This window comes from Podarcis cretensis (assembly GCF_951804945.1).
Source record: "Podarcis cretensis genome assembly, chromosome: 1".
Classification (NCBI taxonomy): domain Eukaryota; kingdom Metazoa; phylum Chordata; class Lepidosauria; order Squamata; family Lacertidae; genus Podarcis; species Podarcis cretensis.
Window position 1 is genome coordinate 69,008,432 of NC_137170.1, and position 27,217 is coordinate 69,035,648.

Here is a 27,217-nt window from a genome sequence, read left to right on the forward strand (position 1 = left end):
CCCTCTCTCACTCTTGCTCACCAACAGCTGGTATTCAACAGTTGCCTCTTTCCTTTCTCCATCTCATTTCTTTAGTACAGTGGTTTTCAAACTGTGCTCTGCGAAATCATGGGCATGTATCAAGGAGAGTTATTTATAAGAAGGTTGATGAAACCAGACAAGTTTCCTCAGAAGACACCACAACTATTTGTGATCTTTCCTTTCCATCCAGAGCTGCATGAAAGTGCTTGATCAGCTCCAACAGGTATGCAGTGCATCCTCTAGAATAAGCTTCAGAATCTTCTACAGTATGAATATGGTCTTCTGGTTGTTGCTGTACTCTGACTTCCATCATCCTCAGCCAGCATGGGCCGATGCTCAGGGATGATGGAAGTTGTAGTCCAGCAACTGGTTCCCCAAGCCTGCTTTAGAATCATAGACTTGTAGAGCTGGAAGGGACCCAAAGGGTCAACTAGCCCAAGACCCTGCAATGCAGGAATAACAGCTAAAGAATCCCTGACACATGACCATCCAATTTCTGCTGGGAAACTTCAAATAAAGGAGAGTCTGCCATCTTCCAAGGTATTCCACTGTCAAACAGTGAAACCACCAGAAAGCTCTTCCTAATGTTTAGTCTGAATCTTCTTTATTGCGATTTGAATCCATCGGTCCAGGCCTTACCCTCTGGAGCAGCAGAAAGCAAATTTGCTCCATCTTCCATGTGACAGCCCTTCAGCATGCAAGGGTTCCTTGAAATGGCTCATAAGTTACTCAGTAGATAGGGTTAGTTACAGATAGGGTAATATGAATAGTAGAGAGGGTAATATGAGTAGGATATTCAGAATGTTTGGAAACCACTGTTTAAGGAAACATAAATACCACAATAGTCCGGAATTATCCAGGGACAAAAAACAAACAAACAAAAAAACCCTCAGACTGTTCCCTCCCAGCCTCCCTTCAGTTTTGTATGCTTATCCATCTCCAAATTGCCTAAAGATCTGAGTCAGGGTTTAGGGCAGCAGACATCTGGCAAAACCTACTGTGAATAAAGTTAAGCTCTGCGTGCTGAAATAAGCACAATGACACTTACATAAGGGATTACACTTCTCAAGCAAATGGAAATGGCTATTGGAGTGTGGGGGAGAGGAGATAATAAATGCAGCATACAGGCACAGCAGCTAAGTGATACAGAAACAATTGAAACTTCAAGCCTGCGTTACCGCTCAGATTATTTCTTGACATACTGTTCTCCTCTCCTATTTCAAGTGCAGGCTATGCCATAATACAATGCAAAAGGCTACCCTGTCTCAAATGCAGACATTTTGTACCTGCAGACAGAGCCACGACTACTCAAGTGCTTTCACATGCAATCCGAGCTTCTGGCTTCCCAACTTTTAGTTCCTTAACATTGGTACATTTTGTCTCACATTTCACAATACACCAAAGATGTGTATCAGCAGCACAGTATAGCTGATTCTTATTTCTGTCATGTGGGTTTTTTATGTGCTTGGTAGTGCAGCTAAGAGGAGAGTTTACGAAAGCTTGGTGAAAAATAGACGCTATCCACAACCGCTTTCCTTACCTGCCCATTATGTCTACAAATAGTTATAAGCATGCAACAAACCAAAATGGCCTCCACCCTCCAACTGAGTTCTCCACAAGCACTTTTTAAACACACATACACACACACTGTTCCATAAAGGCTGTGGGCCTAATCTGGTCAAGTGAGTATTTCTCTCCTTTGACCTTAATTATTTATGAGGATGACGCTCATCATTTTATATTCCACAATCCCTTCCATGACCATGTTAGTTTGCTTCAGTCTTTCATTGGCCATATGCCATGAGCTCACCTTGACATGCCTCATGCTACAACTGCAGGGAATGGCTCGCGATTTGCCCAGGGCTACCGAGGAAGAGCAGGATTTCAGCTCTAGAGTGATTCCAGCACTGTGCCTGCTACAAACAGAATTGCCACTGCATAGGTTCCCCTATGACATTGTTCAACTCTGTGCATTCTGTGTCATATTCTTGAAGCTAAATTCACATGTGCTATTTCCCCAGATACAACTGACAGGCCTCTTTTGCGTAGTCAGCTGTGTAAACTGAATCTGATACACTACCAGCCAAAGCAAGTGAGAGTGCTTTTGATCTTTTCTTTCCTTCCTTCCTTCGCTAAGTAATGAATGGCCCAATACTAACCATGTTTATTCAGAAGTAAGTTTCATTGAAACCAACTTCCTAGTAACCAAGTTCACAATTTGCAATCTTGCAGGCTGATCTTGTTAATATTTACTTGGAGATATAAATCACACAGACATCAACTGGACTAACTCCTAGGAAGGTATGTACTGTATAGCTTGGAAGTCCTACGTGGGAGTAAGCCCCATTGCATAGGATTGTGCTGTTCAAATCAGAATTTTAGCATTCTAAAGACACTATTTCCCCCTGTAATTCCATTGCTTTTCTTAATAATATAGTAAGTAAATATTTTGCAAAACTGCAAATGGATAAAAACAATATCCAATGTGTTATTAATAGCTTGCCTTGAAATTTGTTAGTTGAAAGCTGCACAATTGTACCTGAAGTTCAGTTATATTTCTACTGTTGTAAAGGATGAAATCCTTAGTTTTTATAGTAAGTAAATATTTTGCAAAACTGCAAATGGATAAAAACAATATCCAATGTGTTATTAATAGCTTGCCTTGAAATTTGTTAGTTGAAAGCTGCACAATTGTACCTGAAGTTCAGTTATATTTCTACTGTTGTAAAGGATGAAATCCTTAGTTTTTACCCTTGTAGGTAGATGTTACTGATGCCTGTGGATACCTACCAATTTATAGAAAGCAATTATGCTGGTCTATGACTGAAATAAAGTTTGATACTGATACTGATACAAAGGAATGATATGTTTTAAAGTGTCTAATTATGGTTTACTACATAAACATCAGTATGGTAAATACAGACTCTATCCTTTTAGGAAATGTTCAGCAGCAGAGGATGACTATTTAGCTGAAAACACCAGGTACAGATAATACAAAAAAAGTGTTACCGAAACAGCTGAAAATGCTACATTCAGCTGCGTTCTTAAAGGTCCTCTTTGTCAGCCAGGGATGGGCAAGCAACTCAATTCAGGTCACAGTTAAAGATGCCATCCTTCAAAATTTGCAATTGTCTGACTTTTGCAATGCAGTTCTCAAGCCAACTAATGTGTTCAAAAATACATATACTATTCTTTATTTTATTCATTTATTTCATAAAAATTATACATCACTTGATTGTAAAAAAACACCCAAAAAACCCTCAAAGCAGTTTACAACTAGGGTAAAGTGTGCATAAAAACGCATGTGTCTGTGAAAATAGCATTCAAAAATACATTATATTAAGGGAATATTTTGCTTTGCAAAGATGTATATATCAGGCAAAATTGGATATAAAATGCATATGAGGAGATATTCACATTAAGATGCTGATGAGCTTTTATGCAAATGGATGCTGAAATGTGGATAACTAGAATTAAAGGGTGGAAAATAAGAAACTGAGAGGCACTACAACTGACAGATATGTCCATTCTAATGATGACCATATTAATTTCTTCTGGTCTGTGCTCCTGATTTGAACTAAATGTCAAAAATACATTGCAAGCCATGTTTCTTTCTCCTTTTTTTGGCCCATATTTGTTTGAGCTAAATAATGAACACACTTTCCCGCCACCTTATAGCTCCCACCTACTAATATTCATTTGAGGGAGCACCAAACACCTCTTTAGGTGTTCCTTCCTCCAAGAAAGTTAACACTCCATGCAAGACAAAGTGGGAGCGTGGTCACTCCCACCCCCTCCATTGATCTCCACTGGTTGTCTGCAGTGTGCAGCCTACCTTACTGGTGTGGAGCAGACCCCAGCTGCAGTCCTACTCAACTTGTGGAGGGCCACAGCAGGGAGAGATTTAGGACTGTGAGAGTGGTGCACATGCACTGGGGGCTGAGCCAAGGGGGCGTCCTCTCAAAGACGCTGGGCTTTGGGAAGTGTGAGGCTCTGACAGGGTCCTAAAATCCTCCTTCCTGAAGCCTAGTTAGCACCTTCCCAACTTTGAATAGGAGGTAGGAGGGCTCTAGGACCCTGCTAGAGCCCTCATACCTCCTTCCCAAAGCTGGATGCCTCCTTACTGGCTTTTGGGAAGGCAGTGTAAGGGCTGGGTGTGTGTGTGGGTGCCCAATTTTGGCCTCACACAGGTTGCCATACTACCCAGGTCTGCCACTGGCAACAGTGGGATGACAGCAGGGATGAGAGGAGAAAAGCTTTTCCCAGCATCTTCCTCCTTGTAATGTTAATGATATTGAGAAAGGAATACTTGAAGGTTTCCAATCTCAGGGATATCTCATTTACTTTCCAGACAGCACATTTGTTGCAAAATTGGCAGGTGGAACACGGTCACACAAATGTGACAAGACACTTACTGGATGTCGACCTGGCTCCATAGGACCAAAGGTGCTTTGAACTTACATTTATCAAAAAGTAGCTGCTCAAAGGTCTTTTGAAAATTCCAAATGCTGCATAGAATAGGGTTCGAAGAGGGCAAAGTTGATGGGCATGCATGCCTGAAGTTGGTCTTTGGATCATGGTCATAGTCTGTGAGGCCAACAGTGAGGTTAGCAACTTTGCACCTGCATGCCGTGACTTCCCAGTAGTGCCCATCTGCAAAGGTATCTGGTTTTAAATAGCAACCACAGAGGCACAATCAGGTCTGCTCTTTCCTTCTCCTCCCTGTTCCCAACCAATCACTCCCAAGCAAGCTGCACTTCGCCACAGGTGGAAAACATCCTTTGACACCAATGGAATTAGCACCGTTGGTTCCCCCATTCTGAAACTTTGAAAAATTATTTGAAGGGTTTCCATTCCCCCTTTTCACACTCTTAACCCAGTTGGACAACCATAATGCATTATAAATGGGGCTGCCCCAGAAGATGACTCAGAAATTTCTATTGGTACAGAAGAGCAGCTGACTGTCAGCCTTAAAGGACAAGTTACATTTTAGTCCAATTCAGAATGTTGGTACTTACCTTTAAAGCCTAAATGGTTAGGGGGTCCAAATATCTGAGAGAGAGTCTTTTTCTTTAGGAACCTGCCAGGGTTTTCAGATCTTCTGCTGAGACTCTTCTCTGAGTACCATCTTTTTCAGAGTTATACTGTTTGGTTACATATAAGAGGGCTTTTTTTTTTTAAGATATGGCACCATGATATGGAACATCATTCCAAAAGAGGTGCACCTCGCATTTACACTGCAATCTCTATTCTTTTTGGCTAAAACATTTAAGCTCTCCTGGGCATTTTAACTGGTTAAGGCTTAGTCTTGATGGGGGGGGGGAAGGGTGCTAAATGGTTTTTAAAGACTAATTTCATTGTGGTTGATTTGCATTTATGATATAAGTGCCTTGAAAATGAAAGAGGATGAAGGGTGTTTTAAAGGAATGAAATAAATGTGAAGTAATATTGCTCAGTTGTGGATATTACAGAAGGAGTAGCAAGATATTGTTCCATTGTTACTGAAACATTATTCAAGGTAGCAGGGCAATAGCTCAATTAAGGGACTGGCATGTGTGATGGGAAGGTTCTTATGCAGCATTGACTTAATCAGCACTGATGGATTACTTTGGCTTAGGCTAAGACCTAATTTAAGTCAATTTTATTTAAAATATACAATTATTCTGCTATTGTTTGGGAGTTGCTTATGGGGAAATGGGCTTGCTAGATATACTGGTGTTTCCAAAAATCTTCTGTTGGTTTTGAGCAAATTATGTTAGGTCTTCTACATCCATCATCCATTTTTGAGAGGAACAGATGCTACATTTTTTGTGGATTGGTTTAGTTTCATTTGCCTTCAGTGGTTCATTATTAGCATTTAAATTACCCACTCCCACACCCGCATGACCCCATGTACACATGCAAATGATATCTATTGCTGTTAAGGGCATCAGGGCATCAACTGGAATATATTCCAAAACACTCTACAGCATACACACTTGTGAGTGAGTTATTAATCACCCAGTGTTGCTGCTGTGTCCATCCTTATTATTATTATTATTAATCATCATCATCAAAGGAGCAAACTAATTATTTCATGGCAAGTTACACAGCTGCCTTTGAAGAAAGGGAAAAAAAGATCAAGGTGCTAAGTGTTCTGTTTCAACTGGAAAACATAAATCAAATGAATTCTATAAAGAAATGCACACTGTCCCATGTTTACATTGCAGAACTGAAGGAGTAGAACTTCCCATTCAACAATCTTTGATGTGAAATAAAAAGGTATGAATCTGAAGGAAACAGGTTATTCCAATATTAAATGAAATGCAAATACCCATCTCTTGCTTCTTCTTTAAAAGATAAAAGTAGGAAGGAGTCAGCCTGAAATCTGCCTGCCAGGGACTCGCTTTAACACGTTTCAATGTCAAAGCCACAATTAAGATGCAATCAAACGGCTATGATACAATATAATCTCCCTTTCCCATTCCTTCAGAGAACCCAGCACATCCTCTGCAGTCAGTGGGCATCAAAACGCAGCTGATGTCTTTCCTTCGAACTTTTTGTTTGAAAAACAAATACCTATAGGGTGAGTTCCTTTTTAATTCAGAAAAAAAGAGAAGCCGATGTTTTTAGGTGCACAAATGTATGTTATGATTCCCAGTGACCACAAATTAACTACAAACATGAATTTTATTATTATATTTTATCAGAATGAAAGCATGTGCCTCGTTGGGTCGTTTTGAAAAATAGATCTTTGTCGGGAGGGGGAAGCGGAGAGATCCAGGAACTCCCCGTCTGGGCATCTTGCAAAAGACAAAACAAACAAACAAATAATAATAATAATAAAAACCCGAGGGAAAGCCCAACTCTGCGGTCCCTGAGATGACATGTGGGGGGAGGGGGGAGGCCGCCGCTATACCAGGGATTCGCAAACGGGCAGCGAGTCCGAGTCCTGGCTGTGCATGGAGCTCAAGCCCGTGTCGGAATCCTCGTCGTGGTCGTCGCAGTCTTTGCGCAAGCCGCGCGCAGCCTGCTCCCCCCACACCTCCGCGGTGATCGGGGCCGGGTCGGGGGGAAGCTGGCCCCCGTCGTCGCCGTCTTCGACGGGGAGCTGGAGAGACGGGGCCGCCTCCTGCTCCAGCTGGCCGCCCGCCTCCTCCTGGACGTCGAGGGAGCGGATGGTGTCGAGGAGGCGCTGCAGCTCGCTCTCCTTGTCGGCCCAGACGCGCTGCGTCGAGTCCAGGTCGGCCTTGACGGCCTCCAGGTCGGTGCTGAGGCGCAGCCCGATGTAGAGGCTGGTGCTCAGCTGCGTCTTGACGCGCTCCTGCTCGACGTGCAGCTCCCCGCCGCCGCCGCCGCCGCCGCCCACCAGCTCGGTGGTGTTGCAGTCCGTCTCGGAGAGGCTGGCGCTGGAGCCCTTGGCGGCCGCCAGCTCCTCCCGCCGCCGCTTCATCCAGCGCTCGTTCAGCTCCTCCTGGATCTCGCCGGCCAAGTGCTCCAGCAGATCCTCCTGGCGGCGCCACTGTTCCTGCAGCAGCGCCACCTCCTCGCACTTCCGCGCGTACTCCTCCAAGTCGCCGTCGAGGGTCGCCGCCTCCAATCCCGCCTGCGGCTCCCCTTCCTTTTCCTCCCCGCCGTCGGGGATCTCCGTGTCGCCGCCGCCGCCGCCGCCGCCCACCAGGTAAGTGTCCTGCACGTAATTGACGCCGTGGCGCTTCATGCGGTCGAAGTGGATCTTGGCCTCGAAGCGGTCGATCTCGCGATCCAGCTCGCGGAGGCGCTTCACCTGCTGGCGGATGGTGTGGTCCTGCGACAGCACGAGGTGCACCAGCGTCTCCATCCTCTCGGCGGCCGGCGCCTCCTTGGCCGGCGGCTCGTCGGGCTGCCCCGACGGCTGCCCCTTGCGCTTGTTGATCTTGGCCAGCTTGCGGAAGGCCTTGCGCACCACGCGCCGCTGCCGCTCCTGGGTCAGCGCCAGGCTGGCCCGCGCCGCCGCCGTGGCCAAGCCATGCTGGCAGGGGCTCTCCTTGCTGGGCACCACGCGGGCCTCGGCGCTGCGCGGGCCCGTGTTGGGCAGCGACGCCTCGCTGCGCACCAGCACGAAGCGCACGTTCTCCTGCTCGTCCCCCCAGGCAGCCCAGAGCCGCAGGATCTTGGTCTTGTTGGGCAGGATCCGCTCGAAGCCGCGCCACTTCTCCACGATGCAGTAAGACTGCGGGACCCCCGACAGCATCCCCCCGCCGCACTCCTGCAGCGACGCCAGCTGCTGCTGCTGCTGCTGCTGCTGCCTCCGCCGTCGGCTCTGCTTGCTGTCCTCCAGTAGCACCCGCACCACATCCGAGCAAGTGGTGCGCTTGGAAAGCCCCGAGATCAGCTTCTCCTCCTGGCAGATCCACACCGAGATCTTCCTTCCCTCCGGCTCCATCAGGGCGCGCCTGCGCTGGGGGCTTGGAGCTGCTGGGGCCCGCGGCTACTCCCGCCCAGCGGGGGATCCCCCATAGAAGCGCTCAAGGGAGCCGCGGCGGGCCAAGGCGGACGGCCCGCGAGCCCAGCCGAGCCATGGCTCCAGCCTCTCGGCTCTTCTCTACCTGCCCGACGCCGTCTCCTCCTCCTCCTCCTCCTCCTCCTCCTCTTGGCTAAATGGATTCCACTTTGGGGCTCTCCATGATCCAAGTCCTCCGCTGGCCGCGTTAAGACACAGGCTCGCCTCCTTTTGAAGCTTTGCAATCTTTCCCCTTCCCGTCACTCTCTCTCTCTTCCTCAGACACACACGGCGCGTACGCTCAGCCCTGGGAGTCCCGGGAAACTGCCAACTTCCAGAGTTGCAGCTCCTCCTGCTTGCTGCTTCTGTTGCTGCTTCCAGCAGCGCCTCTGTGTGTGTCACAATCGGCTTTGCCTGGGAGTCTGACACTGCCCTTCCTTTGCTGCCGCCTTTTTCCTTTCCTATCACGTGGTTCTCTCCTCCCCCCACCCCTCTCACACTCACACACTTTTCTCTGTGTCTGTCTGAGCAGCTGTACTGTTTGATCCAAGACGATCTCCCTCTTATTGATTTTACCCCTTTCAGGCAAATTCACTCTCCTGCCTGGAAAACAGAAAGGCGCCCACCTATGCAATTGGATCAAATGGCTTGCCAGATGTTAATGTGGGGTGGGGGGTGGGGGAGGGAGAGTTGGAAATGCTGCTATCCTGACATCCTACAGCCTCCAAAAGAAAGAAGGTGGGAAACAAAACTTCAAAGCAAAAGGCCAAAATGAGACCACATTTCTTCCGTTTCAGTAAAGTCCCCGGCCCTGTAATTAAAAGGAGTTCATGGGTGCCAAAGCACTTTGCAGATTAAAATGCACAAGCAAACAGTAAAACTTGCTAAGTGTTATTAAAATCCTTCCTTGCTGCCAGGGCTTGAAGAAGAGAAGAATTAGGCTATAAGGCTGCAGTCCTGCTAGGCATACTAAGAGGAAACTCAGCCCCACAGAGAGCATAGTAGGACTTACTTCCCAGTAAACGTTGTGCTGTAAGCATAGATTTGGAGTACCAAATAAAATGAGCATGTGGGTGTTCTTTTTTAGAAAAATTATAATTGTGTCGTATAATAATAAAACATTGCTTTTCCCATAAAGGAGAAAATAGCAAAATGGTGATGATGATGATCAATCCCATGACATTTAAAGTACCTTACGTTTTCCCATCATTAAAAGCCACAAAGCACGCAATCACAGGGAACTTTCTCCTAGTTCCATTGAAATGAATGGGGAGCTGTGCAAGTGAGCATCTGCGTGCTTCTTTCACTACTCTTATTAATTTCAACTCGAGAAATTCCTGGTAGACACACAGATCGGAATAAACAGAGTTTGAATGGTTGCCACCTTGGAGAGTGTTGTCAGTGTCCATGGTTCCTGCTTGATTTGTGGGCACCTATAAAACTGCCCTAAACTGAAAAAGAATGAAATTGGTATAAATGTATGTGTGCGTTCCCCTCCCCCCCCCAAGTTCACATTTGCCTTAGGACAGATGAACACAATTTCTGAAATGATGGGTGGGCTACCTGTGGTTTACCCTGTTATTTTTTTCATTTCTCACATTGTGTACAGACCTCTTTGTAGGAACTATGCAGCATTCCTGGCACACTTGCAAGCATAAGGAATGGCTAGGCTGCAGTCCGTCTTCCTGGTGGGCAGGGTGTGGGGTTTTTTTTGGGGGGGGGGAGGGTTTGAGCAGGAACTTAAGGGAGCTGAGTTCCCTTACCTTTAAAATAATAATAATAATAATAATAATAATAATAATAATAATAATTTTGTCTGTGAGGGCTGGAACGGATATACACCCAATGCCTGATCCAAAAATCCACCTATATCTGTAATCAATAAAGTTGTGGCCATTTCTTATCCTTATTTCTTAACTGCTTGAGTTTATTAGTCACATCTTACATTTAGCCATTGCCCGGGGTGAGGGTGGGTGGGAAGGTGGCACTGCAACTGGGCCCCTCAATAAACAAAGAAAGAAAAAAACTAACTTTGTGGTGAGTTCCCCCACCCTTTTTCCAGAAAAAAGCACTTCTGATGAGTTAGCTCTCCATGTACAGATCACTTTTGATATCGGAGCATTGTCAGTCAAATACTCTTCCAGGTGCATTCTACCTCACCCCAGCAATGTCTTCCCTTCATGCACATTATTAATTACATTTATATGCCCCCTTTTTTTTCACCTAGAAGAAACTCAGAGGGAGTAACCAGGCTGCCCCTGAACCTTGGGCACTGCTTAGCTTTAACCACAAGCTGCATTGGGAGCCATTAGGACAGCCTTCTCCAACCCTAGTGGCTTCCAAATACTAGTTTCTTCCAAATGCTAGGTACATTGAACTACAACAGCCACCAGCCCCAGCCAGCATGGCTAATGGTTAGGCATGATGGGAGTTGTAGTCCAGCAACTGCTGGAGGGTACCAGGTTGGGAAGTCTGCCTTAGGCTATCCTTTAGCTCGAACCTGCTAGCAAAGCAGTGTGGGAAGAAGAAGCCGCAGGGAGAGAATGCCCTGTAGCCTGCATTCTGAGGTGGTGGTTCCCCAACAAGGATACCATCCCGCGTGCAAACCCAGCATGTTTGGGCGAGCTTTGCTCAACTATAAAGCATCGTTGTGCGGCACTGAGCTGTAGCGTGGCATCCGTTGGATAGACTGCGCTTTGTGTGCCAGGGGAGGAGGGCTGAACACCTCCATGGCCTGACGGCAAAGAACTCGCATTTGGAAGCTTGTTAAAGTGTTGGGGCAGTTGGAGTTTGCAAGGGAAGCACATTAAGTGGGTTAATTAAGTGCTCGTCTGTGACGTACGAGTTGCTTCATTACGACTCCACCGTGATCGCTGTAGGCTGTGTGCAAGCTTAGGCATATTTTATTGGTTTGGTCATGCTAGGTTTTCACTTGGAAGGGTTTCTTCAAAAGCATAATACCTCTGCATGCATATATATATATATATATATATATATATATATATGCATACGTGTATATATAGTACAGTGGTAATGACCTCTTGGCAAATACTCCTCCTCTAGAACCATAGGGCTCTGTTTAAAGTTCCACACTCCTGTTTGGCAGATTGTGACTGGGGAGACAAAGGTTAAATCTCCCATTCCCAGGCAGTGTTGAAAACCAGGGGCCCTTGCACCTAGTTTTATATTTAAAAAAAGAACAGCAGACCACACAGTTGCTAACCACAGTTTCTGCAATGTGTATCCTGGCTGTAACTGATGGTTATAAAGCAGTTTTTTAAAAAAAAAAATTAAATAAACAATAACCCAAAACAAAACATGGCTTCTGAGCAATGAGATTTTGACTCCTAGTTTTCAGTGTTGTGAAACTTGGGACTCCTGATCAAACTCATTAAAGAAACTGGGGATTCAGGAATGTTTGTGGAAGCTAGAGTAATTCCAAGTAGCTTGCGATCTGGGGAGAGAGACCCTTAAAGTCATGTAAACTACATTGCACTGAGTTTAGCTATAACACTGTGAAGCAGGAAGGGACACATTCAAGGAAGGACATGGTAAGTGAGAGGTGGGGAAGGTCCTTAGCTCAGTGGTGGAACTCTTGCTTTTCAGGCAGAAGGTCCCAGAAGGTTCAATCCCTGGAATCTCCGGGTAGGTCTGGGAATGTTCTCTGCTTACTGTTTTCTGGAAGGGAAGTTAGATAGTTCCGGCATCTCATCCAGTGTAGCATAGTGGTTAGCATGCCAGACTAGGACCTGGGAGACCAGGGTTCAAATCCCCACTCAGCCATGAAACTCACTGGGTGATCATGGGCCCATCACTGCCTCTCATAGCCTAACCTACCTCACAGGGTTGTTGTGGGGGGAAATCAAGAGCGGGAGAAGCGTGTGTGCCACCTTGAGATCCTTGGAGGAAAAGGTGGGATATAAATGCAATAAAGAAATGTAGAACCAAGTATGGTTTATAACAGGAATGGGCAACTCGAGAGCTGAGGGTCAAATTTGGCTCTCCAACCCAGGCCTCACACCATCTCCCCAGATAAAACCCTTCACTGCCCTCCCTGAGTGTTTTTGCCTGGCTGGAATACATCCTTGTTTCTTGCTTGTCGGGATGGAGGCTAGAAAGGGGTGCGCAAGGATGTGGAAACTTGCCTACTTTTCAAAGGTAAGATTCACATTTTGTTTCCCTGCCCACTTTTGCCTCTGGCCCCGCCTTCCACTGCCACATGGCCCCTGGAAGTTTGCCGAAAGCAGATCTTGGCCATTCTGCTGAAAATGGTTCCCCATCCCCATTTTATAAGATCTGAGAGTATTTTCTTCTGATTTCCCCCCCCCCCCGAGCAATTCATATGGAGGTGTTGATTTAGGACTGGTGTTTAACTTGGTGACAGCTGCTAAGATCCCAGTTACATCACACTGGAGAACCTCTATTAATCTGCCACTCTGTAATTGGTTTTATACGACACATCTGGAACTGGAGACAAAACGTTGCCACGGGGAGCGCTCAGGTTCAATGTTTCAGCTGTCTCACTTAGGAAATAGTGAATTGCCTTTATGCGTAAACAGACTCCATAATTTGTGAAGATAACATATAGCGGCTACAGTAGCTCATGGAAGAAGCAAGCTGTGGCACCAAATCCAAAACTTAGCAAATGTTGAAGGAGGAGCAAGAGGAAGAAGGCGATGTTTAGAGTTAGGCCTGCAGCAGATGCTCCCAAATTCTTTATGTAGGGCTGCTGGTGTGCAGGTCAGGCTTCAGCTGGCTCTGGTCAGTTCACAGAAGTCCTCAAGACAGCTTTAATGAAGTAGGTCTGGGACAGATATCTGACAGGGAGGAAATTCCAGGTGTATGCAGGAGCACAGAGTGCTGAGGGAAACGAGATAACCTTGAGATGAATATGTATGCTCAGGATTAAAGGCGTTGAGCAGGAATGTACGGAGATATTTTTTAAAAAAAGAATTATGGGGAGGGGGCAGGATGTCCTCCCAGTGGTTAAGATGTGCTTCTGAAGGAATGTAAGGGCTCTGCAGCTGGGAACCATGGGGGATTGTTCCAGGAGTTCTGTGCTCTATGGTGTGTGTGTGTGTCCTTGATTCCAAGCTTGAGAGGAGAACTGAGGTTGCCATTTTTACACTATGCTGCTGAGGAACTTGGAGCACTCCCAAGACACCATGAATACAAGAAAAGGAAGCTGCCTCATACTGAGTCAGACCTTTGCTCTATCCAGCTCAATACTGTCTACACTGGCTGTGGGTGCTGTTCTCCAAGATTTCAGAAACTGAGACGCTTCCAACCCTACCTGGAGATGCTGGGGCTTGATCCTTCTGTGTGGAAAGCAGATGCCCTTCCACTGAGCTAAAGATACAGCCTTTACTGACTACAAGGAACAACAACAACAATTTATTACTTATACCCCACCCATCTGGCCGGGTCTCCCCAGCCACTCTGGGCAGCTCCCAACAGAATATTAAAAACACGATAAAACATCAAACATTAAAAACTTCCCTAAACAGGGCTGCCTTCAGATGTCTTCTGAATGTCAAGTAGTTGTTTATCTCTTTGACATCTGATGGGAGGGCATTCCACAGGGCGGGCACCACTACTGAGAAGGCCCTCTGCCTGGTTCCCTGTAACTTGGCTTCTCGCAGTGAGGGAACCGCCAGAAGGCCCTCGGTGCTGGACCTCAGTGTCCAGGCAGAATGATGGGGGTGGAGACGCTCCTTCAGGTATACTGGGCCAAGTCCGTTTAGGGCTCTAAAGGTCAGCACCAACACTTTGAATTGTGCTCGGAAACGTACTGGGAGCCAATGTAGGTCTTTCAGGATCGGTGTTATGTGGTCTTGGCGGTCACTCCCAGTCACCAGTCTAGCTGCTGCATTCTGGATTAGTTGTAGCTTCCAGGTCACCTTCGAGGGTAGCTCCACATAGAAGATTCCCCCATCCCAGCTCCAAGCTCAAGAGGAGAGCAAGAGCTATTCCTTATTGCCCAGAGACAGGAGAAAAATTCTCTCAACCCTCTCCATGCCTCTAAGCTTGCATTCTGAGGTCAGAAGCTTGATGAGAGGTCAGGGGCAAGGCCCCATTCCTTATAAGCGGCAGAGTCCTTATGACCACACATTTTTGGTTAGCTACCAACACCAGCCACACAGTGTGTAAATACCCCAAGAAAAGCTCAAACCAGAGTCTGAGCGGTTGGAATGCAGAACAAAGATCAAAATTAGCAGTGTTGCAGCCAGACAGGAAAATACAGAGTACAATTGGATCAGAAATGTTCCTAGTAGCTTAACACAAGGAAGCACTGTGTCCAAACCTGACAGGTCATCTTCTTCGCTCATTTAGGCTTGGTAGCCTTTATTCTTTATCTCCTCCCTTCTCTTCTCACTGTCATCTTTTCCTCCCAAGAAAAAGCTGTGTTACTCACAAGAAGAGATTCCAGAAAACAGGAGCCTTGCCAAAATTTATAAGCTTCTGTTAGGGAGTTAAGAACATAATGGTAGTCTGTTGAATCAGGCCAGTGGCCTATCTAGTCCAACCTCCTGTTCTCACAGTAGCCAACCAGATGCTTGTGGGAAACTAATGAGCAAGACAGGAGCACAAGAGCATTCTGCATTCCCATGGTTTCCAGAAACTGGTATTTGGAAGCATTGCTGCCTCCAACTATGGAGGCAGAGCATAGCCACCATGGCTAGTAGCCATTGATAGCCCTCTCCTCCATTCATTTGTCCCATCCTCTTAAAGCCTTTCAAGTTGGTGGCCATCACTGCCTCCTGGAGGAGCAAGCTCCATAGTTTGACTATGTGCTGTGTGGAGAAGTAGGAGTCCTCTCTTCCAGTAGGGGGCAGTGGCGCACCGGCTAATATGTGGAACAGCTGTTGCTTCCTCAGTGAGGAGAGGACTGCTCTTCCTTCCAAGTTGAACACCATCAGTTTTGTGCTGAAGCACTTGCAAGACAGAACCATGTTTAAAAGAAACAGAGTAGGAAGAAAAGTTACACTTGCATACCTGAATTATGGTATCCTGAATGAAATGCTAAATAATAATAACAATTTTTCATTTCATATGAAGACATTTTTCCAGAAGGTACCGTTCACTTTGCAATACAGTTACTGGATCCACCATATCAAAAAATTCATAACATTCCTTGATTCAAGTCAGAAGACAAGATTCCGACTAAACATTAGGAAGAACTTTATGATGGTAAGAGTTGTTTGACAGTGGACTGCTTCCGAAGGTGGTGGGTTCTCCTTCCTAGGAGGTTTTTAAGCAGAGGTTGGATGGTCATCTGTCATGGATACATTACTTGAGATTCCTCCATTGCAGGGGTTGGCTGACCCTTCCAGCTCTTTGATTCTAATCAATAGTCATCCAAGACCAGGTAAGCATTGTTCAAAATGATCTTTTTTTCCCTGTTCTTCTGATCGCCGAAGACTCACAACCACAGTATTCTGAACAGCAAACAATAATCTTCCATGTACATCTCTTCTACCACATACTCTGAAAAGGCTGGGGAAATGAAATGAATAATAATAATAATAATAATAATTTGTTATTTATACCCCGCCCATTTGGCTGGGTTTTCCCAGCCACTCTGGGTGGCTTCAAACAAAAGATTTCAAGCTGGGGATGCAAAGGAAGAAAGGAAAGAACCAGGAGTATGTGCTGCTGATTATTTCCTTTTAAGTCTTGGTGATGTCAGGTGATTGTCAGGTTATTGGTCCACGGAGGACAGGGGATTCTCCTCCCCACCTGCTGCATATGAATACAAGTCTTACCAAACACTGTAGGATTCACTTCTGAGTAGATGTGCATAGGATTCTACTGTTGAGTCCCACTGAAATCAGTCCATACCTTATTACCAGCTTGTGGCCTGGTTTCTTAAACATTATTAAAAACCCTCCTTTCAGTGCTGAATATGATCACCTGCAAGCAAACAAGTAAGGGTTTTTAAGTGTGCAATTTTCTTATTAATATCCAGTTTGTTCGCAGGAAATAGAATGCTGCCGGTGGCAGCTGAGCCAAGGTGAGCTGCAGCTGAGCTTCAACTCACCCCTTTGAAATGAAGCTGCTCTTTGTTCCTTTCCTGAACAGCAGCGCCATTTGTTCTGCGTCCCTCCCTGGGCTCCTGTTAATCTTATTTTACGAGGCTTTTCCGTGGACGCTTTGCACTTGTTGTTTTCCTTATGGCGAGACAAGCATCGGTGCAGCTGAAGGCACAATAAGGCCATTAATCAGGTTCTGCAACAGGCTCTTCAAGAACCTGCCTGGGATTTGAGAGGCATGAATAGGGAAGAGGCTACTTGACCATACATATTCTCTCGCAGATGTTTCGTTTCTCTCGCACCTATTTGTTCCTGAAAGCATAAAAGAGAACGACCAAGCCAGGTTGCCTCAGGAAATCTGCCACTCTTCGTTGGGATGCAAATCATGAAGCACTAACTTCTCAGTCCATGGCTGTGTGGAAGAGCACAATGAGACATTTCCCCACTTGGGCTTTGTCCTATACTTTGCAACTGGGAAAGAGTTTCTTTTCAAAGAGCTGGAAGGTACAAGTTTAGCTAATCAGGTTGATAACTATTGGCTGCTCTGGCAACCTGGAGAAGTCACACTAGCATTATGTCATAATTCTTTGCAGATGCTAGCTTTTGCAATTCACGTTCACTTTTTAAAATAATTGCTTCACACACACAGGCACCATGTGATGCAAACCAGTTTTGTTTGAATGACTTATCTGGAGGGCAAACCCAGGCATCCAGATAACCAAACAAGTGGAGAGCCCTATTTTGAATAGTGTAGAAGTGGACAGTCTTGGTCCCACAAACCTCATTGACCAACAGGCCTCCCTCTACATTTGGCTCACAAGGTTGTTTCAGGTTAAGAACAGACCTCTGGAACGAATTAAGTACTTAACCCGAGGTACCACTGTAGTAGCTATTCAGTAAGCAACACCATGCATTAAGTCACAGGGTCTAGGAGAATACAAGCATATTCAAGGTTCTGGTTCTCTTGCCTTTTGTAGAGAAGATCTTGGAAAAGACTTGTTCAGACTAGAAACCATCAGCACAATCCTTTGCATGTTTCAGCCAAGCCATGGTCACCTGTTCCATCGCATACTGTCAAAAAATGTCACCTTTACGACAGGTAAAGATGAAATAGCAAACAACACTGAATTAAAGCCACCTTTTGCAGTCCTGGTTTGAATCTGTCATTCTTCAAATTTGGCACCTTGCCTTTTTGTGCTCCTTTGCCATATTTCAAACAGTGAAAATCCGGACAGAAAAGTTGTTGAGCTTCTTCTTAGTTTTCTTAGTTTCTTTTTAGTTTGGCCCAAATTCACAAAAGAAGAAGCCTGGGTTAATTAGAGGGTTAATTAGAGCCAGATATTGCAAAGGAAAATAAGTTTACAGGTTAACTTTTACAATGGCCATTTCCTGACTGATATAGGAAAGATAGATTGCTTTTTCTAAATAAATAAAAAGCTAAAAGGAGCACACATTCTTCCCTGTCTTTTTAGTGTCAGAGGACATTTGGTTGGTTTGCAACTGCTTCAGCGTCTCCTCTGATGTTTCCATGAATTAATAACTAAGTCATTAAAGAAAACCTGCCCTCCATCTTGGGACTGAGAACATCTGTAGACATGATTCACCAGGTGATACCTTATCTCTGAATGGAAGCAGCAGGTTTGTGTTTCTTCTTGCCCCTTTGCCAGAACAATTTGCCCGAGGAGGGTTTGTGTATGTTTGGAAAGCCTAGAGTCTGGATTTTCAGTACTAGTTGGTATAAATTAAGACATTGTTAGTCTCACTTGATTTGCGTTTCTTGTTTGCTGGGAGCAATGTGGCTTCTACAGCTAAGGATATTTTCATGATGCCTGAGGGGCATGCAATATGAATATAGTGCTACTTTTCGTAACTTGAAAACAAAACTAGCAAGGAGTTGTGAGGGAAACCTACTGAAACAAGCCAAACACCAATCCATAGCTCCGGAAGATGTTAAGTATAGGGCAATGGTTCCCAAACTCCCCTGCCCCACAAACCACTTGGTATGTCAGGGTCCACTTGGTTTTTAATTGTATTTTATTGCTGCTTTCATTACATTGTATTTTATTGTAATTACAACTTGAAATTCTATGAAATTAAAATTGTAATATGATAAAACACAATATAAGAAACAAAGAAGCAATAAAAACACAAGAATAATAATGGTTATGCCACAGACCACCAGTGGAGTAAAGTGAACTCCTATTCTTGAACGAGGAACAGGTAAGAATGAGAGCCCTATGACTGACCCATACGTTCCATCTCTCTGTGTGCTTCAGGACCAATGAAAATTGAATTGGTTGGGTCCAATTCAGTTCAATTTTTTCATTGACTCCAAAAGAAATGCACATCCACATTATGCATAACATAAGTTTTTGGTTCAATAATGGACCATTTCAAAAAAAATTCAGTTCATTATACTCTTTACAGCCCGCAGTTCCTAGATTTCAAAGTAAAGCAACCCAGAATTGGGGTTTCTAAGGCCATCACCCACCATCAATAGTGCTCATTCATTGAACAGGTATATTGCGTGTAGAATTCAGGACAGGCTACAACACTCTTGGATACCAGCCAAAGCTAGAAGAATTAGGAAGAGCGAAGAAAGAAAAGGAAAGCTAATATTCTCAGCCTTGGAGGGCATGTTGCCAGAGGTTGCTTCCACATGGCATGATACTCTTGCAGCCTAATGTGCTGTCAGCATTTTGTATATTAAATTCCTGCAGGTGGTACCTTCCTGCCCCTCCAAGTTTCAAGGATAGGAGAATGCAACAGTTGTGCAGTGTTAATACTGATTTATCAAATATGTATGTTTGCATATGTTCTCTTAATGTCTGCATCCTCCTTGTTGACCTCAGCTGGGCTTGGATGCAGCCCAAATGCTCAATTATTGGAAGCTACAAATCCAAAGGTTCTTTTCAGGCAGGCAACATAATACAGCAACCTCATATCCCAGGTATAATTGCTTCAGCAACTGAGGCTCAATAACAACCTTGGCATAGCTTTTGGCACACACTTCCAACTTGCACTGGATCACAAGTTTACAGACTGTAGCTTATTTTGGGGGTGGGGTGGGGGAAGGGCTAGTACAGCTCTGAAAGACAGAGAATAAAAAGCCTAATTGTCCAAATCCAAGGTAGCAGGAAGGAGAGCAATCCTGAAATTGGTTGTAAGTTCACAGATACTTGTTGTAAGATAACTTACAAGGTGTTTCAGGCCTGCAGGGTAACATGGCTGTCCAAATATCATCCAGTTGATGTTCTGCTACATCCAGAAACTGGAGAAAGACTGAAATGCAGGTGGGGGGGGGGGCTGCTGACATAACAACTGCATGCAAGATCAGTGTAATTTCTTGAATGTTTGCTAAAGCTTGAAAATCACAGGATGTATGCTACTCCACTACAATACAGTACAGGTCCCATTTGTGAACAGAATTAGGTTTCCTAGAAATCTACGTCCTTTGTGGATATAAAAGGAAATTTATCCATGATAGAAAATATATTGATGTTTGTGAACATGATTACAACTGACATACATATGAATAAGGTTGAACTGACCAGACTTTTGCTGGGCTTTCAGCAACTGTACATCATAATCACTCATATTTTGTGAATTGAATATACACTGTAAAATGAGACTGGGAAGATTGGATGATGAGATTCTGTGGACAGAGTTCCCAAAATCTGTTTCTCCAGTGCCCTAAAAATCTACTGTAAAGAGTTAGAGGCTGTCTGGAACATTCTGAAAGTTTCTGCAAGGGGAAAGGGGAATTGGCAAGAATCATTTGCTCCTCATTCTGTGAGCAACTGCTGCTGCTGCTGGACTTGTCTCATCATGATGGAACACAGGTCAGGTCAGCAATATCAGGCCAGTTTTCTGTTGCACTTTTACAGATGGATTTCATGATGTGTGAGGCAAATCTGGTTTCTCTGTCAAATAGGATACATTATGAAAGCAACGCCATGGTCCGTTGTGCAGCACACAACATCACAGTGTGTGTTACTATGAATGAATAATTACATATTATTAGACAACACACTGCAACCTTCAGCACATTATTCCAAATTGGAACATGAATGAATGTGAAAAGTTTCAAAAGGTGAAAATTCGGTTTCCCTTCTGCTAGCTATACAAAACAAAACAAATCAAACAAGAGAGGAGGGAAGTCTGAATCTAGCTGGAAGGGGTGCTGGGGATCATTAATTTATCACAGCCAGCATTTGCAACAAAGGCTTTATTGAAAATTTCATAAACAATTGCTCTTTCATGACTAAAGGTTTAAACTGCATAGATTTTTGGGCCCTTGCCATAGGGTTCAGCTGGGGCTGCTGTTGCTTTGAGCTATATGGCACAGTTTTCAAGGCTCTCTCCCCTTGGAGGAATTCACATCTAATAATATATTCACAAGACTTATTCTTCCATTATTAGCTATGTACTATATATATGTGTATGCCTTCTGGTGAGGAGTTGGAAGGAAATTGAGATTCTGATTGTTAACAATATTTCATGACAATAAGAGGCTATATCTTGTAATATTCAAAAAAGCTTCACCTATGCATCTGTGTTAAGTAGTTTGGTGTGATAGCAGTCATTGACTCTCTCAGGCTATAATTCTGTGCCCAATACCAAAGAATAAACACCCTTTATTTTCCACCATTTAGCTTCTTTATTTTTGCCCCCTCCTGGCCTTCCTCTTTCATCCCTTCACATCTTGATTTCCACATCCTCCTAGTCCCTAGTCTTGGTGCCACCATACTCCTGTGTTAACATCTCTAGGGCCCCTGTGAAATATCTCCATCCTTGTACGCCTTTCCCCTGATGAGCAAGAGGGTGGCATTCAACAAGACCACCTGCTTGACTTTTCCATGGTTTGTTGTTGTTAAAATCTGCATACTGCCCTTCAGCCAAAGATTACAGGGCAGTTCACAACAAAAATACAAAATGTGAACACAAAATGCAGACAAAAGCAAAGGCACACCAATAAGCCCCTCCCACAAAGACATTTAAAAGGTTTGATCAGCTAAAGGCCTGCATGTAGAGAAATGTTTTCACCTGATGCCTAAAGATATGTAATGAAGGCGCCAGGCGAGCCTCCCTGAGGAAAGCATTCCAAAAATGAGGAGCCACTGCAGAAAAGGCCTGTTCTTCTGTTGCCTTGGATTTGCGTCACAGAGTCCGCCATGGGGGAGAGTTGCTTCTCTGCTTTCCAAGCAGACTTGAAACTCAAGCTCCAGGACCGGCAGACTGGATGACAACAGAGGTAGCCGCAAAGAATGAGAGCGCAAAATTGTAGCAGCGAGAAGAGCTACAGACTCTTGCGAACTGTTTGCCAGAAGGCTTAGTGAATCATGGAAAGACAGAGAACCACCACGAAAAGAGTAGATCAAAGAAGCAGAACCAGCTTAGGTTCCTCAGACCTTTTCTTTGCCTAGTAATTAATAGAAATATTTACGGAAGGATGATCACTGTTGTCAGAGCTGCCCCTAGGTCCCAGCTCACAGAGGACCAACGCGAGGCTGTCGTTATGTCCCGTCTGAGTCTCCTCCCCTATGACACCAGTTTAAGATCCTAGCCCTGCTCCACCTTTTACGCTGCTCTCTCCTCCTCTGGGTCCTAATGCCCTCTGGGGCATTGCCCTTTCTGGACTCTTCCGACGCTGAGTCGCTTAGCTCCTCCCCCTCCCTCCGGCGGGCTTTAGGACCCGGTTCCCAATCCTCATTCTCTGCTGTCCCGCGCTCCTGTACATTTGAACTTGCCTCTCGCGCCAACCCAGTGACCTTCCTCCTGACCGTTACACTGCTTCTGTCACTGCTTCCCTCTTCCGGGATACTGGCCGGATCTGACCTCCCCTCCGTTGTCTGACTCTCCGATGGAGGTGTGGTCAGCCCTGCCTTATCTTCTCTCCCTGGTGGGGAATGCACTGGCCCCAATCCTTGGGACTCTTCCCCCCCACTCTGCTCTGGTGGGGAAGCTGGTCCTGATTTCCAACTACTGCTCTGGGAGTCCCTGCTGCCCCCTTGCTCCTGGGGCGTTCCCCTTGGGAACCCCCTACCCCTGGCCACTGGCGCCCCCTTCTGTGAATCTTCCGATTCGCTGGAGAGGCTCATGGAATCCCTCGGTCCACTGTCCTCTTCTCCTACGCTCCCCTCGGATTCTTCCCCTTCGCTCTCCATCTCCTCTCTTCCCTGTGCCTCTGCTCCTGAGCCCCTGACAGCTGTGTTTTAATTGCTTGGAAAAAGAGGATACATTAATTGGATTTCCCACCAAGAGTGGGGAAAGAGAAATACATATTATTCCCATGTCAAAGCAAGGGAAATTTTAAGTGTAAATTTTAATTTTAATTTTAAGTTAAATTTTAAGGGAAATTTTAAGGGCCAGTTACTCTCTTACACTGGGACAGTGTTGAACCTGTGAGTCAATGTCTAAGCAGAGGTTCACGGATCAAACCATTAGGGCCGTATGCCTGATCTAGTTGACAGGAAGCCTGGTGTATTTGAAACAAGGCTTTGGATCCCTGTGAGAAAACTAAGGAAGGAAGACAACGCCTGAGTAAGGAAGCTGAACTGCACATTTATGCATGCAGGAATGGCAAGCACTTAAGCAGACTCCCATTAGCATTACTTGGCTGTCTCTTCCTTTTCAGCCGGGGCTGGAAATTTCTTTTGAAGGGAGATAATTTTATAAATTGCTGAATGCACATTTTCCAGATCCTCTGGCATTCAGCAAGAGACACTTTGCTTTTAATTTAGCCCTTCTGTTCCTGTATTAAAAGGATACATTTTCAAAGCAATGGGGGCACAGTACTGGTATAAACATATCCTCCTCACAGATAAAAAGCATGTAGATGTAGATGCTTTGAAAGTTCAACCCACCCACCCAGGGGCTGGAGAACAAGTGTTTCTCCCTGACTCTGAATGATATGACAATAAAACGGAAATGCACTTCTTGGGTCAAAGTTCAGCTGTTGTTCTGCTGCTGGGTTGAGGCAAGCTATGTTTCTGACAAATTGCTCTTGCACCATGCACATAGCCATGTCCCTCTGGGTTGGTTGATATAGATCACTGAGGTAACAAGCCCTCTCTGACTCTCCCAAATTCCCACTGTTTGTGATTGACAGCTACTGCTGTGAAATGAGTTGTGTCAGCTACTGTTGTCAAAGATGGCTATTCAGTATCAATGAAACCCTACGCATATACACCTGACCATTCCTGTACCACCTAGAATAAATCTCAATATCCCATTTATTTAGAATTAGTATTAGTAGAATGATCAGTTGGTTGTATTCAGATTTTTTGAGGAAGATGAGCTAGGGAGAAGGGGACAGGGAGAAGAATATGGCTGTTATGTTATAGTGTGCCAGTGAGACTCCCCAAAAATATGGCTGACCACTGTTGGAGGCTGGATATTGGACTAGATGGCTCATTGGTGTGCTTCATCAATGAAATGTTTTATTTTCCTACAGAAATAATGCATGGCAATATATAGTGTGGAAACCAGTTCTTAATGAACTTGGAGGTTCCAGCTGACAATGATCTATATTAATAGGTAACACCAACTGCAGTATTTGGCTTGAATCCAGAATAGGTGCTTTGTAAAATAGCTCACCTCCATCCAAGCTTCTTTGTAGGTCGCCCAGCTTGACACATCTGACTGAATCGGCTTTGTTTAACATCTCCCCATTCACTATTGTAAAATTTTAAACAAAAGACCCCACCCCTTTTGAAATAAGTTGATGAAATTTGCAGGCATGGTAGCCACTCATGACTGGATAAAGCCTGCCAAACTACAGAGATATAGGTCTACCTGTGCGTGCACATACACCTGAAAGGAACCATCGCTAACTCTTTTTTGTAGAATTTGCAGGTAAAATTGCCCCTTCTGATAAAATAAGTTTTGTCAAATTTCAGAAGGTGGTTTTCTTGCAAGAACAGGCTTTACATTTCTGGAGTGGCTAAAAATAAAATCACTTAATGTTTCCTGTTATTTGTGGATATTTTGTAGGAGAGCAGCACACATACACAAGAGAAATACCCTTAGGTAAGAAACCTGCTAAACTGCAGACAAAAAGGTCCATGAGCTGTTCTGCTAGCTTCCTACAAGCTTGATGTGTTAGTCACAAAGGAGCTGTCCCACTGAAATCTCCTTCCCCACTCTGCCATTTCCCTTGAACTTTGAGAAGACAAATGTTTTGCCCTTGCGAAATAGCATTTGCATCCCAAGCATTGGGATTGGTGAGCGCTGGTGAAGCTCCCTTTGATTGCAAATTAGACCTATCAGTTGCCTCCACCCTCCTGATCTGGGCATTTTTCTAGACGTTTTGATTTTGTGAAGCTACTGCCTCTCCCACTTTCTCCACACCACAGCCTTAAAGGTTAAGCTTCGAGACATCATTTCACTTTTCACAGACCTTTATCATTTCTATCTCTTTTTAATGCCTGAGTCAGAGGCTACAAGAGGGTTCTGCTTTGACATGTTCCTGCCTTGTAGAGATCTTGCAAAAGCCCCCAATCCTTCCAAGGCATCTCACCCCATCATTTGTGAATTGTACCAATCTTTAGCACACCTGGACGAACAGGGATCTCAATTCTCTCAGTGCCAGTTCTTCCATAACTAAAATAGCACTTTCTGGCACAGGATATTGCCAGGCTCGGGGAATCTCCAAGTTTGAAAAGATACAAAACAACTTTAGCAATCCCACCTTTCAAGTTTGCAATTCTAAGGTGGGGAAGAGGGACCTGAAGGTGGTCAAACAGTCTCATGACAACATTCAGGAGGGTGGAGCAACTCTCTTGCACACCTCCATCCTTTCCCATTTGTTTTTCTTTTACAAATGAAAAACAAATTACGCCAGCTCCTGGGCCAGCATAGTTTTCTCCTAGTGGTACTACTGGGAAGGGTATGGATCCTTTGAATTGATGCCTTCCCCAAGCCTACGCCAAACACACCCACCCTCTCTAAGGCTGGACCCCTGACTTTGGAGAGGGAGATGCTCTCGATGACCTCTGGGATGACTTCTCAGGGATCATAGGCCTGCATGGTCTGAGGGGGAATCTCATTAAAGCAGACCAGTGAGAACCAAGTCACGTCGGTGGCCACTGAATGCTGACTGAGTGTTGGAGGGAGGAGTCCGCATTGCCCCACTGTTGCAGGTGCCCCTTGCCCTTTTCTTTTAGGTAAGGAATAATAATAATAATAATAATAATAATAATAATAATAATACATAATTTTATTTATATCCCGCCCTCCCTGGCCAAAGCTGGGCTCAGAGTGGCTAACATCATACAAGTAAGACAATGCATAAAAACAAGCAATCAATAAATTAAGATACATCCCATAATTAATTCAAACAAATTAAAATTAAAATTAAAACTGGTTACCAACTGTTTCCCACTAATATTATAAGCACCAGTGAGCGGGCTGGGAACCTCCTTCGTGCTTGTTCTTATACAAGGAGAAAATGAGTCAGACTGAACCCTGACAAAGGCTGGGGTTCAGGCTGCTGCTGCTGCAAATGTAAGGAGTAGCTTTGCAGCACATACTGAGCTTGAGAGTAGATGAGAGGCTTTTCTCTTGTTTTAAAGTTGTTGCAGTGTTTCTAGCTGTTTTTAATTATCTCATATGTAAATTGCCTAGAGACAGTGGTTTAGAAGGCCATTGGCAAATTAATGATGATGATGGTGATGATGATGATGATATGTGCGCCATGCGCTTCCCTTCATCAGAGCTCTTTACCAGGAACATCAAAGGAGCAGCTTGAAGGCTGGAAAGTAGGAGCCAGAGCTCAATGTTGAAGGGGAAGTTGAGGAACAGGCTGGTTGCCACAAAGTCATGCTCTTTTAAAAGCTACTCGTTGGTAAATTTGACTCAAGAAGCTGCTGGCTTGGCAGGTCTGTGCATTCCAAATTTCCCTTACTATCTGCATTGTCAAAAATCCATCTATTACCATCTGTTTTGTGTTTTAGTATCTTAGAAGCTTCAATAATAAACTAGTTTTATTTTGTTTGTTTGTTAAAAATAATCAACCCTTTTTATTTTCATAGGTTACATGAGAGCATTTCCACTCATGACATTAAAAAAAGAGAACAGCAGTTGTTGTTTAGTCGTTTAGTCGTGTCCGACTCTTTGTGACCCCATGAACCAGAGCACGTCAGGCACTCCTGTCTTCCACTGCCTCCCGCAGTTTGGTCAAACTCATGCTGGTAGCTTCGAGAACACTGTCCAACCATCTCGTCCTCTGTCGTCCCTTCTCCTTTTGCCTTCCATCTTTCCCAACATCAGGGTCTTTTCCAGGGAGTCTTCTCTTCTCATGAGGTGGCCAAAGTATTGGAGCCTTAGCTTTACAATCTGTCCTTCCAGTGAGCACTCAGGGCTGATTTCCTTCAGAATGGATAGGTTTGATTTTCTTGCAGTCCATGGGACTCTCAAGAGTCTCCTCCAGCACCATCATTCAAAAGCATCAATTCAGAACAGCAGTACATAACCCATAAAACAGAAGAAACTAAGAGGTACCCATGTGCAGACCTTGCAAAAGTCTTTCCAACAAATTCAGGGTAGTCAATAGCTGAATTTTAAAAAAGAGGGGCTTCCCTTTTGTTCTCTGAAATATTTTTATTAAAAATAAAACTCCATCAATCTCACACAAATGGATCTTTGTGGTCCCCCTCACACACACCCTACATATTCTTGGTTTACCTGCAAGTCGTCTCCA

At 44.8% G+C, this 27,217-nt stretch overlaps 1 protein-coding gene and 1 long non-coding RNA gene across 2 annotated transcripts; one reads left to right on the forward strand and one right to left on the reverse strand.

Annotated features, from left to right (window-relative positions):
* Positions 1-6,671: 6,671 nt before the first annotated feature.
* On the reverse strand, positions 6,672-11,578 carry RASSF10 (Ras association domain family member 10). The gene has a single exon (XM_079966566.1). It carries the CDS (start codon positions 8,423-8,425, stop codon positions 6,914-6,916), a length of 1,512 nt encoding a protein of 503 aa, XP_079822692.1. The 5' UTR covers positions 8,426-11,578; the 3' UTR covers positions 6,672-6,913.
* A 4,217-nt stretch (positions 11,579-15,795) lies between these two features.
* On the forward strand, positions 15,796-17,674 carry LOC307214555. The gene is made up of 3 exons (XR_013838208.1): positions 15,796-15,851; positions 16,565-17,346; positions 17,557-17,674. It is a non-coding gene; the product is annotated as an uncharacterized lncRNA (long non-coding RNA).
* Positions 17,675-27,217: the final 9,543 nt, after the last annotated feature.